Raw genomic sequence first — 15,025 nt, 5'->3', positions numbered from 1 at the left:
CTGGCGCATTTGCACTTCGTGCTGGGGCAAGTTTTTGGAACGTGCACGACCAGGGCGAAGCCAAGTTTTTGTGGCGACCCACCAACAACATACAATGTTCCCACACACGCACATATTCTTTGAAGCTTATTCACAGTATCGTTTTGATAAAATGACTGAGTGAATCTGAATCAGCTGGGGTTTGCCTCCTTCGCTACTGACAAACTGTATATCTGTTCACTAAAAGATCTTCATAGCTACACTTTTTAAAATAGCTCTGAGTCCATTGTTGTGCTCTGAAAATGGAGGACAGCAATTTCACCACAGGCTTAGTGCAGCAAGATATATCAGAAGTAAATTCCAAGAGGAAAATGGTCAGATTAGAATGTGTCCTAAAGGAAAGGAAATGTCATTGAGATCAATGTTATTGACCCATGACTCAGATGGAGTGGTGGAGTGGGTGAAAGAGGAATAGGTTGGAGTGACATAACTACTCGGTCACTTTGTACTTACCGCGCACATAAAGGATGTAGTCAGCGTATGTTTCGCCCACAGAGTTGGACGCCACACACCGGTAAGTGCCGTTGTAGGACTTGTTGAGGTTTTCGATGTAGAGATCTGAGCCGGTGATAACCGCGTGAGACGGCACATCGTCATCCACTCTCACCCAATTCACCTGATGAGGCCTGGATGGAGACACAGAGCAGAAATGCCTTTGCTTTAGAGTTGTATAGCAAGACCGTATAGTCTTTTCAGTTCAAGGGACCTCTTACCATGTCAAGTTAGGGTTAGGGTTATGACATTATATAGCAGGAAAATTCTAGGTTGCATATAAACTTGAGCAGTTCAGTTTATTTCTGTAAAATGTTTTACAAGAAAATACTAATTTAGTCTTTCCACTTAAACTTTAATGTTCAATTCAATGTGTTATTTGCGGTTTCTTAGTAATTTTGTGTGAAATCTACTAGCAATTTCTAAGTAAAAATCGTTTCTAAGTGAATTCTACACTAAATATTTTTCAGTATATATACTGAAATATATAAATAAATTAAATAATTAATAATAAAAAACACTTTATCATGAACAACTGGAAAAAGCATGGCAACCTTTTTTTTTAAAATGACAAAATATAGAGAACAAACTGTAGTGAACAGCAGTCAAGACGACAACCCCCCTTTACACACAACGCATGGGAAGTTCATTTTGATGTGTTCAGGTTTTTGTGAACAATGAAGGATGAGTTTTGCTTAAGACAAACAACACAAATTCTTGTGGAGAGGGGGGTTAATATTAACATACAGAAAACCAGCTCAGGAACTGCTTTGTTCACACTTACTCTTATCAATGTGTGAATGATCGTTAATTCAAGAAAAAAGTTTTGCCATGTGACCTAAGCCACAAAGAAAGAGCAGATCTTCACATGCATTCACACTTAATGGACACAAAACTGATAAAACCTTCTTCATATCCATTTACAGAACTGTATATACTTGATGAGTGCTGTTTGTGATACAACAATGTATGCAACCTTACCTATTAAGGTATGAATGCATGGGTGAATGTTCAGGATTAACCATTGATGTTTGGTCTTCATATTTTCAGCACAATGTGTAGGTTAATTGGGAAATGTGGACTTTAAGCTATGCAAATAAACCTCAAGCCAGCATCAGCCACCTCCGAACAGAATCGGCCGATCAAAATGCTGGATCTAAAAGGCGCCAACTTGCAAATCCCTCCTTCTCAGGAAGAGATTAAAAGGTTCTTTCTGAGACAAAGACACTCTCTATGTGCTCTGCTGTTGTTACCGTCTACTGTAAGTGCTAAGGTCTATGTTGCTTAGTTGCTACGCTAAGGTATTCCAAGGAGAAACAAAGAAGTTCTGAAAGAAGCGAATTTGGGGAGTTTGTAAACAGCAACAACGACGACCACAAACTTAGCGCCCCCATCTTCTACAACAGCTTCAAAGCCTTCTCTTCAGCAATCCTTCGTCTACATGTTCCAGACTTCCAGGATCTTCCACACCAACGTCAGAATCATCTCGTTAGTGATCCTTCTCCTGCATGTTCCAGGTTGTCCGGATCTTCTGTACAGACTTCAGAACCTCCACCTTGAAGGCTCCTCCGTTTGTGTGTTTCCAGACCAAGGACCTTCTCGGTGCTCAGGAGTTCATCGTTCCCCAGTGCTTTATATTCAAGACTGTGAAACCAATCAGACTCCTTTCTTCCCACTGCAGTGTGGCCCAGATCAACAAGTGGAAGATGTCTCCGCTCAGACTCAGCACATGACCAGGTGGAATATAAATATCACTCTATCCAAACCTCTTTCCAGAGACCGTTGGCATTAGTGTGTAATGTCAGTATATGATCAAATATTTTCATTTGCATTAGATTTCATATAACTGATGTCAGTTAATAACAAATCTCTTGATTTATTTGTTGAATCTAGAATAATGTTAACCTTATTACTTCAAGGAAACTTGTTTATCTTTTGTTTTATCTTTTTTCATAAGATAACGTGTAATGTCCATAGTAACACCAAACTCAATCACTTGCATTTATCACTTTTTTGCACTTTATCCATTCATTTAGTAGTTGTTAGTTACTATTTTCTATCCCTTTGTTAATAAAACCCCCTTTATTACACTCGTGTCTTCCTTGTGTTGACTATTCAGTATGAGGCTCTACAAGTTAATGGTATCTCTCAAATCCTTCAGATTGGTCAGACTACAACTTCCTAAAATGTATGTAATTTTTATTTATTCAACAAACTTCCATGATTGTTCTTTACTGTCAAGGTGAAATTCCTTGGCTGGTGCCCTGGAAAAACAGTGTGATTAAAACTACGTATAAATTGCTGCGCATCGTGACTTAAGTGATCATAAGTGCTGAGTCCAGTAAATCAGACTTTTGGTTTTTGTGTGCAGTATGTTATCCTGTAAAAATGTGCAATTCGCAATTATCTGAGACTAAAAACAGCTATGGCTCTAACCTCAGAAAGAGTTGCGGTCAGTTACACAGATTGTGGGATTCAACAAATGTCGCAGCCTATGGCATTGGCAAATGAACTACATTTTGGCAAAGTAACAAAAAAGCGAAAGGCTGTGATTTTCTCTTGTCTGCCTCAATTAACTGGCACTGCGGGCTATCTCCTTTTGTTCTCTAAACACCTGAGCTGGGCACACAACAGCCTATTCTACTTTCACAGTGATGAACAGAATGAGCTAAACCCACTGTGGAAAAATAAAAGAGGCTCTAAACTCTGCTCGGCTTTCACAAGTTTCAATGGCACTGCTGCAGTGTAGTTATTTCCCAAGAGCATCTGAGGAGGCTTTTTCCCTTGTTGTTCTGGTTTTTGTGTCAGTGTTTAAACTTGTTACCATCCTGTTTAAAAGGGGAGAGAGGGGAAAATACAAAAAAACAAAACAAAAAACCTTCACAGCTTCCAAACAAAGGACTGGTTCGCGTTCAATAGCAGTTGATCCTCAGCCTCTGAGGATGGAAAAACAATATTTGATGGCGAGCAGTGAGTGTGGAATCTCAAAGAGTCTCAGTCTGAGGTTAAATATACATGCGTAGCATAAAGATGCAGACGTTCCTGATATGGAAAGGGAGAAATGACCTAGAAAAGTGCCTTATTGAGAGGAAGGCATGGGGAAAAACACACAGTGGAGGGGCTGCAGAGAACCTGGCGTGAGGCGGAGAATACAAATGGGATGGCAAGCCAAGCCCTGCACTGTCTGACAGTAATGACTGCAGCCCCTCTCCAAGCTTTAATGAAAATGACTTCCAATTTTCTGCTCACTGTATTGATTGTATTTTCGTCTTTATTAAATGAATTTGGGTGGCGCCTCGTCTGCTTGTAGCATTTCGGTTTGGGGATGTTATGGGGCTTGCTGAATGTAAAAACACTGGAATGGCTTTCATTACATGTGCTCAGACAATGAACTAACATTGATAACTCACTTTATGCTCATGTGCAACGACCACAGAAAATATGTAGACACTTCTGTGTAAAAATGTATGAATTTCACTGCATTAGATATCAAACCAAGTGGTATCTCTAAAAATAAAGAAATAAACAAAAAATTATATTTTGGGACAAAATAGGGAAAAAAAAAATCACATTTTGGGGCCACTGTATATTTTTTAACAAGGGCGTATAGAAAATGACTATTATTAATATTCCTGGCAAAAAAAAAACATGGCCATAAAAATGTATTTCAGCTTTGTAACTCCACAAGAAATTGCTGCATGTTCAGTGTAATTAACTAAATTTAACAAATGCAACATTTTTATTTTTTTGTGCAAATTTTTAACCAACTTTCAAATTCTCACAAACAATTGTTTTTTATTTGTTGTGTTGAGACAACAAGAATTATTTCCGATGTTCTTGACCTAATTCTGGACATGTTGGAAATTGATTTAAATGTTCTTTTTTAAAACTAATACCACTGGTCCATGTAGTTTTAATCAAGTTCTCTACTAAATTGAATTTTTTATTAATTTCATGTTGTGTACCCGATAAAGTAATCAACAGTCAATCTTTGGTAAAGAGCCAACAAATAAAGTGGACGTTCAAATTCAGCTGAGATTTTGCCCAGCGTCCTTCTCAATTTCATTGCGTAGGCAAACTAAATTAAAGCTCATACATCAAGACTAAAATAGATTTGTTTTTTATTAAATGCCTCAAATGCAATTAAGCAATATCACAAAATATCTTGAAATGCTGCTCGTCCAATTAGATCAGGACCAGAATTGTTGTATAATTAATTCCACTGAACGCCTTGTGATGGCGGTCAAACGTTTGGCTATGGGTTTTGGTAGAGGACTGTTCTCATTGTGGATGAAAGCCCATGACCCTGACTCATCCGTACCAGAACAAACAGTTGAAAAGTTGCCAATCTTGTCAGAAATGGAACACATGGGAGAGAGAGGCGTCTTACTGTGGTTTGCCTTTAGCCTGGCATGTCAGTTCCAGATTCTCGCCCTCTCTAATCAGGCCCTGCGGAAACTCCACCTTGATCGTCACCTCAGGTTTATCTGTGGAGGAGAAAAGTAAAGCACATCAGCGTCTTGTGCCCCCAGGCTGCATGAAACTTTAAAAAGCGTTGGCTTTGTTCAACACTTATTGGATTGTTCTCAGTCATTTGGTTTGACTCTTCGGCATTACCATTGTTTGATAAAAAATGTGTGCAAGGTTGTTGTTTTTTTTTTTCTATTAACCTTTAGAGTCATTTAAACATAATCAATACACCCTGATGTTTGCCGTATATACAGTCAGAAGTCATGACATCACCAATGTCCATATTCAGGCGCTCTCAGCATTGACCTTTCTGCTCCGTAAGTACTGCCCTTTCTCATATCTATTAAAACGACTGGCCGTTCAATGGTTCTATTCTCCAGTGACTGGCAGCAGGTATCCCGCTGGCTTTTTGCACCTTGCGTCAGCCTTGCCTCTCAGGCGTAGCTGCTACATTCAGCATGAAATGTGCTCTTTTCCTTGGCAAGTCTCAGTTCTTTTCCAATTCAGCTGGGATTAGACTTCCTGCTGTGTTTGTACAGTGCAGCAGGAGGGGTGACATTCAACACTGACGTCGGTCACAAAACTAACGCTCTCTCACGTCAAAGTATCCAGCATTGTGTGTCCCGACACCATAGGAGGGTAGGATCTGACATACAGATTCACGCGGGCCGGTCACTTCGCTCCACATTTGTGTGAACTCCTTGCATAACCGTTTTGCACCTGTGTGTCAATTTGTGGTGTCTAATAGGATTTTTCGGTCTGTCTGGCGGTCTAATGACATGATGAAACTTAATGGCAAACAGCTTATGTAAGAAAATCATAGAACACATTAAGGACCCTAGGCATTCAATGGACTACATAAGGCTGTCGTGCTGCTGCTTTTGTAGAATGTTTCTAATATCAGGCAAATACTAAATAGGCTCCTGTTTGCCAGGTAGTGTTTCTACATATAGGTACATGACAGGCAAAAACAGGAAATGGCTATCTTTTTGTTATACTGATTGCTAATGAGTGCAGTGAGAAAATAAACCATAAAAGACATTAAAAAAACTGAGCATGAGAAACACTAAAAGGCAAGAAAGTGTTACTGGCCTTTCATTAGGCATAATGGAAAAAGGAACAACAGTTAGGTGTGCAAATTAACAAGAAAAAACAATAAGTATATAAACAAAGCAACAGAAAAAAAAATAGAGAGGAAAAAGCAAAGTCTGCACAGCCTTTGCCAACAGTAATTCTATTAGAAATGTATTTGGGGTAACACTTTACAATAAGGTTCCATTTGTTAACTATTTAATGCATTAACTAACATTAACTAACAATGAGCAATACATTAAAACAATACATTTTGCAGTATTTAATATTCTTTGTTTATGTTAGTAAATTATATTAATGTTAATAAAAATACAACTGTATATTGTTAGTCCATGTTAGTCAGGTCCATTAAATAACATGAACAGATACAACTTTTGATTTTAATAAATGTATTAGTAAATGTTCAATCAACATTAACTAAGATTAATAAATGCTTTAGAACAGGTGCCCTCAAGGTCCACTTTTCTGCAGAGTTTGGCTCCAACCTTGATCAAACTCGCTTGCCAGTAATCTTAAAGAACTCGATTAGCTTGTTCAGGAGTGTTTGATAAGGGCTGGAGCAAAACTTTACAGGAAAGTAGACCTCGAGGGCCAGAACCCCTGCTTTAGAAGTATTTTTCATTGCTAGTTTATCTTAACTAATGTAGTTAACTAATGTTACCAATATAGGGCTATCAGAGAGCATACTAGCACCATTAAACCCTCTTGAAGTGAACTTGATACCAAAATTTACTTATTTTCTTGATTAATATTTCTATTCTCATTGTGAATGATTCATCACTCTCAATACAATACCTTCTGCTGATGACATTTACTCTCCCTCATGTCTTTTCAACCCTGTATGACTAACTTTCTTCTGTGGAACACAAAAGAAGATATTTTGAAGAACTCTTTTTTTTTGTCTATACAATGAAAGTCAATGGAGTCAAAAACAACAGTCAGATGGACTCCACTGATTTCCATTATATGGACAAAAACACATTTTTCAGAAAATGTAGAAGAAAGCCAGTCCTACGGGTTTGGAACGTCATGAGAGTGAGTAAATGACAACAGATTTTTCATTTTTGAGTGAACTATCCCTTTAAAGTTCCCAAAATTCATAGGAGGCCATGGTACGCTTGCCAAGCCCAACATGGTTATGTAAGTGGGCTCCACATGAGATGTGCGCTCTGAGGTTCCTGCTGTTTCCTTTGAGGTATTCATCCTCTCAAACTGACAGGTTGTAATGGCTGAGCTATGCCTTTCCAGTCCTACGCTCCATTCCAGTGCTGGCCGGAATCCAGCCCTCTAGTTTCTCAAAGGAAACCAAATCTAATATTCTCCCAGTAATAGAACTTGAAGTGGCGTTGCACAGATGCTTATGCGACAGCGCTGTGTGTACGTTCCATGGAGCTGCTCCCATGTGCAACTTTAATGACATCATTCGCTCACTTTGGCAAGCAATGTGGGTTAAACAGTAGACATGCACTTATAGATGAAACAGCGGGTTTGTAATGTAAATAGCACAGAGTCATTAGTATGCATGAATCAGGATAAGCAGCAGAACTTGCGTTGGAGGCAGGTCATGAATAAGGGCCAAGGAATTTACAAAAAATCCACACAGAGAGATTCTGAGTGTCCTTGTGGATTCAAAGGGTGAAGATTAGTTCGCTGAAACCATGTCAAAGTTGCCCACAATAACCCCTAGATCCCACTCTTTCAATTTCACCGTCTCTTACAGCACTTTGAATAGACTAGATGCTGAGTGAACAGTGACTTGACTTTGACCCACGGATTTCACACTTTGTTGGATTTTAAAGTGTACGACAGGAAAAAAATAAGCGTCAATGTCCTGACAAGATTTTTCACATTATTTCAGGGCTGATGTTTCAACTGGCTTTTTGGTAATCGCTAAATTTGTTGAGTGCTTTGCCCACTTGATGCTTTCCTGTTTGACCTCTTCTATCAACAAAAAGTGATCTGTTGGCCTTCTATCTGTCCAAATTACACCCTGTCAGAGCTAACATTTCTGTGTCCATGATGGACAGCCTGGCTAAAGCGAAATGGAGAAAGAGAGAGAGCGGTCCACTCAGAAGTTCTGTAAGAGGAATATCCACCTGTTTGTCTCAGCTCTATGGAGACTCCTTCCATTTCTCCCCTTGTCATCTTCAAACTCTTCGCATGAAAGGCTCTGAGTGAAAGTTTCTTGCTTTGAAGCTTCCCCTGCATTAGTTCCTTTCCAAAGCGCTCTCTCTCTCTCTCCTGGGCACACGAGCACTAAATCCATGGAAAGCAGCGCCACCGGCCTCCGGTTTGTGTCTGATGGTGTGCTGGACAGAAAAGGTCACTCTAATTCTAATAACACAATTATTGACACAAGATATTGTCATCATTTCTTAGCACTGCCACCACGGAGCGTTTAATTTCCCTCAAGCTGCTGAACTGCACATCGGTGGAACTGTTTGCATGGTGTAGCTATCAATATTTCTGGCTTATTTAATATCCACAGCAATGGTTTTCTATTTTATAGTGTAAAAATGAACTCCATTAAGGCTGCCTTCACTCAGTGATTTTTAACATTGATTGTTTTCCCAGTTTAAGCAGCACAATTTGGAAGAAGAGTGAGCCAGACAATGACTTGTGTACCAGCTCTCCCCGGAGCATGACAAAGGCTGGCCTTGAGCACGAAATCCAGTTAAATAGCACAGACAAAATGGTTTTACATTTTTCTGCTTTAAGTTGGGCACCAAATATCCTGCAGTTTCTGGAGATGTGTTGCCTTTGGTAGATAAAGGTCAGGCAAAGAAGCCTTTTCTGGTGATCTTCTAAATCCAGTGACAGACAAGATTAACCTCAAGAAGAATATGCTTAAGGATCGAAATAAAACATCTTTAAAAATCATATCTGTATCTGTATCTGTATCACAGAAGACAGTTCCCAAGGCTCTCCTCCAATCAGAGGCACAATCTCTGTGTCGTGACTGAATTACCCAAGCGCAAAAACATGCTTAATCTTTCTTCAAAGGCCAGGTGACATGGCGGGGCTTATGTCTGCTCTCACAATGGAAAGTATGGGCCTGACTGATTTCTAACACAAGGACAAAGATAACAAGAAAAATCCTAACTCTACACAACTCCAAAGAAAAAAGGAAGAAGAAACACACCTTTATCTAGTAAAAAATAAATATATTTACATTATTAATATATGTTGCCATAATATACTATTATTTAACAGTACTAATTCAAGAGGGGGATTTCCTCCGTTTTCAAAAATAAAATTCAGGCCCTGAATAAATGTCTACAATTCCTGATTGGAATATGACTGTAAATAATTCTACATGATAAAAAGAAGGCTTTAAAAAGATTGGTATCGGTGATCGTATTGGCAGATACTGCTTTCTGTGATGGGCAATTGGCCTCAAAAATCCTGATCGGAGCAACCCTAATATATCAGGGCTGGCCAAGTTAACACATTATTATTGCGTTAACACATTTAATTATTGCGTTAACACATTTAATTAATTAACGCAACAACTTTATTTATTGCGCATTAACAGTTTTTTTATATTATTACTCTTTTGAAAGTCCGATGATCACTGGCTCTGAAAACACATACAGACAAACCATGGGTCACAGGAAGGGTGGGATGTTGATCAGTACTGGGGATTGGTGTCATCACGTGTCTCAACCAAGCATTTGGGGTGGGCCTAAGACTGCAGCAGCGCTCACATGAAGTGCTCCCGATAAAATTATTTAGGCTATTAATCACTGTTCACTGTTGTTTTTAACAGAAAAGAATACAATGTGCTCGTGCATAAGTGGGAAATAAGGAGTTTCCGATAGCACGTGAAGACAGCAGAGAAGCGCTCTCGCTCAGCACAGTGGAGTGAATCGTTTTGTTAACTTTGTGGTTTATTATTTTGAGTCGTTTGGGACACGGTTACACATGGGCCTCTCAGAATTACAGATCTATCACTTTTGCTGCTCAGAAATGTTAACGCAATCAGAAATGTTAACGCAATCATGCTCCAGCACGGTAATCGTGCTCACACTACATGCGTGTTGTGCCCGAGCCCAACTGTACCGTGCTCTGGCCCACCTCTTCCAACATAGCCAGGGATGGCTAAACGAACTTTGTCCCGAAGACTCAAAATAATAAACCACAAAGTTGACAAAATGATGCACTTTACTGTGCAGAGCACAAGCGCTTCTCTGCTGCCTTCATGTACTATTGGAAACTTCCTATTTCCAACTAATGAAGTCTTGATTACGAGCTTGTTGCATTCGTTTTGTTGTCGGAAAGAAAAAAATGTAATATTCCATTGGTTGATAGCCATAAACATTCACTGCGCTAGCTTGATACAATTCTGGAATTTTGGTCAAATACATGTTTATTTCACAGTTTATAAAACATACAATATGCTTCAAAGGCCTATATATAAATAGGCACTCCTTTAACGATAAGACATGGTGATGTAGTTGTTGTTTAAAAAAGAATAGCAAAGAATAGTATTGACAGCAGCAATTGTTGTACCCTCCAACATCTTTAAAGTTTATGGCCCGCCTAACTCGAGTATCAAAATAATCTCAGAGAAGTAAATATATTTTGAGAGGCCGTTTATGTCCAATTTCTGATGAGGAAACTTGTATTTACGATAATTCTGATAGCATCTGAAGGCAGTGGGGAGGGGGACAATCGCGCTCGGCTTTGGTTCAAGGCAACTGTTCCTAATTGCAGAAAAATCATGTGATTAATCATGATTAAAAATTGCAGAAAAATCATGTGATTAATCATGATTAAAAAAATTGAATCGTTGCCCAGCATATTATGTGAATATTATTGTGACATTAAGCATTTATACATTTATGTATAATATATATATATATATATATATATATATATATATATATTAACACCACACACACACACAATTTTTTACACACACACACACACACAACACCACAGCACACACACACCACACACACACACTCAGTATTATATATTAGGGCTGGTCAAATGATTAATCACGATGAATCACATCCAAAATAAAAATGTTTACATAATATATGTGTGTATACTTTATATATATAAATACACACACACACACACACACACACACACTCAGTATATACATATATATATTAGGGCTGTCAAATGATTAATCACGATTAATCACATCCAAAATAAAAGTTTTATATATGTGTGTATACTGTGTATATTTATTATGTATATATATAAATACACACATATGCATATATATATATATATATATATATATATATATATACATACATACATACATACTATTCACATAATATAATATTAATAAATATCTCTTAAAGTGCCAGCTCACTCACATTGTACTTCCAGGTACTTCTGCGTCTGAAAGTCCTTGACTGCTGGATGGTCGACAATGCAAACCACAGGGACTCCATCATCCTCTCTCATGACAGTAAACCTCAGCCAGCTAGTCACAGTGAACATCCTGTCATATGTGGCCTCCACTTTAGATTTGCCTGTGAGAGACAGAAACCAATCAGAGACAAATAAATTTAAAACAAATTGCTTTCATTAGCATCTCTGTCAAGAAACCACGGGTGGCTAAATGTATTGAAGGCCACAGTATACGTTACATCCTGTGAGCCGTCTAACAAAGCGGATCCTCTAACGACTTGCACATATGTGACGTATGGAGGCTCACTTTAGCTTATCGATGACATGTGTACAGTAAATGGCCCCCTGCAGCTTCATCTGAAATGTGACCATATGAGAGGGGCCATGTGGCTTAAAAACAGCCCCAAATCACTTCCTTTTGAGGCTTGTTATGCAGCTGTCACTCACTGGCAACTGTGTGGGCTGTGATGGTGTGTTTGTGCTTTATGAAGTGAGATATAATGGCTGTAGTGGATGCCTCTGACCCGTAGCCCTCCTTCAGCAGCATCAAGTGGGCATGAAGAACACAAAAGACTCGGAGTCATTGTGTGGCTCCAGACAATAGCCTCGCAGCGTCGCACAGACCTCCATCACTCAATTACTGCTCTGGCCTTGTGGAGAGAAACACGAGTGGGTGGAAAGAGAGGAAGAAGGAGAGAAAGGGTGAGCAAGAACGCAAGAGAGAGAAGGACCTATTGTCCTGTTTGTGTATTTGCATAGGCGCGGGAAGTGGGGGTGCTAAGGGTGCTACAGCACCCCCTGTTTTTTCTGTAGGCAACAGTTTAACTGTTGGGAATATAAAAAAAAAAAAGAAATTCAGAGTGTCTATTTACACTAAGTGCAAATAGGTCGCCTTGTTGGCAGAGAAACTTCACCAACCAATGTGTGATTGCGCTAGTCAACATTACAAAAGATGGTCATCAGTCATCAGATTCAGTGTCGTAGGTGGTAAAGCGTGTGTCCTTCCTTTTGACGCGATTAACCCGGGTTCGAATCTGCCTTATGGAGATTTCAAATCATACCAGAAAAACATTTATTTTTAATAAAAATTAAGGAAATAATCAAAAAGTTGAAAATAAAGAAGCGGGTAGGGTTAGGGTAGGTCTAGGGCTTTTGTCCCAATAGGTGGCATCCATTTAATATTTTGAATTAAATCAATATATTTATTTGAAATAAATCACTAAGTTATTATTGAATACTGTTTTATAATGTATTACAATGCAGATAATTGCAACTATTTGCAATAAGTAATTAGCAGAATATCCTACTATATTAACATAATATAAATAGAATCTAGCTATTTGCACATAGTGTACATAGCATATCACAAAAAATACTATCTATCTATCGCTAAGAAAATATGCTATTTTCCCTTAGCATAAATAGGCTCTATTAATGATAAAATCGTTAATTTCTTTTTGATAAAAATAAGTCTAACTGACTCAGGTTTTTTTTTGTCTATTTGCATAAGCACCCTTTAAGTTATGTATGGAGCAGTTGTATCATACATTGAAATGTATGTGTGATTTCTATATTTCTTTTATCATGTATGTGCAGATTGCATCTATCTTCTGGCTGTGTTATCAATGCTATCAACAATCCACAATGCTAATTTTACCATAAATCATAAAAATGTCCAAAAATGGCACTGCTGGAAATCTAGCCATCTCAAAACTCTAGACAATTATTATAATTTTTTTTTTTCTGACAATTCCTTGTCTTGGGCATTTATTCGTTCTGCATGCAGCATTATCAGCAGTGAATGGATATTCAGACAATCATATCTCAAATAAGTGAAGACACAGAGCTCATTGAGAGCCCAGAAGCACGTCTATATTCTCCCTCACAATGCCACAGTCACTTTTGATAAAGAGATAATCACAGGTCAATCACTGTCATTCAGACATTTCTTCATTTCAATAACATCTCCCTTTTTGAAATGCAAAGGAGCTCTGATTAGTCCCGATCTGCAGCGATACAGTGGGCTGAATATCAAAAGAGATCCTGTCCCTATTGAATTCACGGTTTCTTCAGATTTTTCGCTCTCTATAATTCGCCCTCTCCCCTTTTCCCTATTATCCTTCCAATGGAAAGTCACTCCCTGGAATAGGGCAGTCTGGAGATCTGGGGCCAAATGAGTATTTAGCAAACTTCCTTAGAGCCATTAAACATTTTGAATCATGCCATTGTGTTTCAGCTGAGCTTAGTGGGCTAACTGAAATGAGATTATATTTTTAAGCAATGACACAATGAGCAGGCCAGACGTCGTCTGACAGGAGGAAATTAACAACTCATTGTTTCCCGACGTTCATTCAGCTAGTCTTATGAGACAGGTGTGTGTCAACAATGGAGCAGGATGTAAAACAGAAGTACTAAACGCAGCACAAAACACGGTTAAGGCTGGGAAGGTTGTGCATGTGTGAGTGTGAGGGGAGAATGAGGCTGTACATCATGGGGGCGGCTGAGTTTACATTCGGGGGCTGTATGGGTGTAACCTTTAAATGATATTTAAAAAAGCCTGATTATTCTAGAGGTAATTAGGCTGAATGATGAGGACATTTAATTAAAAATAAATCCGAAGGCGCAGGGGCCAAAAGCAATTTCCAGCCAGTGAGTGCCAGCGTTGCACTGCCTGTGTCAGGAAAGGGGTTCCTCACATTCTTCAATCGCTTTCTCTTCCTCCATTCAAACCGTTCCGTTATACAAGAACAGAATATTCATGTCCTGCTGTCCATCTCACTGAGGCAAACTCGTTCATCTTTAGTGCTAGATTTGTCCAACTGTCCAAATATATATTGATGTTACATAAAAACAAAACACCCGGTGACAAATGAACAGAACAATGCTGTGTAATAGCTGCTGAAACTTCCATTGGAGAGAATCGGAGACCCCTGACTGAGCTTATTGCTAATTACCAAATGAAGAAAATCTTTCGTGGAGTACTATTTTTTAGTCTCTTTTTTGGTGTATGTTTTTTTGGGAGATTTTATGAGGTATTTTTTGTATATGTGAATATTGTCTGTGTCTAGACGTCTGTGGGTTAAAGGTAAGGTCTCTCGCTCACCCACACGGACCATTAAGGAAAATGAGCATGTTTTGTGTGTGGGTTAATTTTGTTTGGAGGGTGTTTAGGTGGGGGTTTTGTGACTTATGACTTTTATGAAAACATTGTAAGACATTCAAGCATTTATACACTTTGGTCTATAATATGTAGAGAAGGGGTATGTCAAATAATAAATATATACACTACTGCTCAAAAGTTTGGACACACTTGATTGAACTTGTGTTTCTCATAAATTGATGTATAAAACTAAACAAATGTATACATTAATGTGTAAATAAATAAATTAATGTGCAAGTATGTAAATAAATAAGTAATATAAAACTAAACAAATGAGTGAATAAATTAATAAATAAATGGGCAGGTTGGCAAGTTTAAAACTGTAAAAAAAAAAAAACAAAAATTTAAATTTTATATTTTGTGATTTCATAATTTTTAATTACATAATTTTATTTCATA

At 38.3% G+C, this 15,025-nt stretch overlaps 1 protein-coding gene across 4 annotated transcripts in view; it reads right to left on the bottom strand.

Annotated features, from left to right (window-relative positions):
- The window catches only part of cadm1a (cell adhesion molecule 1a), a 244,744-nt gene that overhangs the window by 35,696 nt on the left and 194,023 nt on the right, over positions 1–15,025 (bottom strand). For all 4 annotated transcript variants that reach the window (XM_042710882.1, XM_042710883.1, XM_042710884.1 and 1 more), the window contains exons 6-8: positions 11,430–11,588; positions 4,922–5,018; positions 493–665 (exon numbers count right to left, since the gene is read on the bottom strand). In XM_042710882.1, coding sequence (XP_042566816.1) covers positions 493–665; positions 4,922–5,018; positions 11,430–11,588 — 429 coding nt within the window. The remainder of the gene's footprint in view (positions 1–492; positions 666–4,921; positions 5,019–11,429; positions 11,589–15,025) is intronic.

Source organism: Cyprinus carpio, chromosome A21, assembly GCF_018340385.1.
Source record: "Cyprinus carpio isolate SPL01 chromosome A21, ASM1834038v1, whole genome shotgun sequence".
Classification (NCBI taxonomy): Eukaryota; Metazoa; Chordata; class Actinopteri; order Cypriniformes; family Cyprinidae; genus Cyprinus; species Cyprinus carpio.
This window is presented reverse-complemented; position numbering and strand designations above follow the sequence as displayed.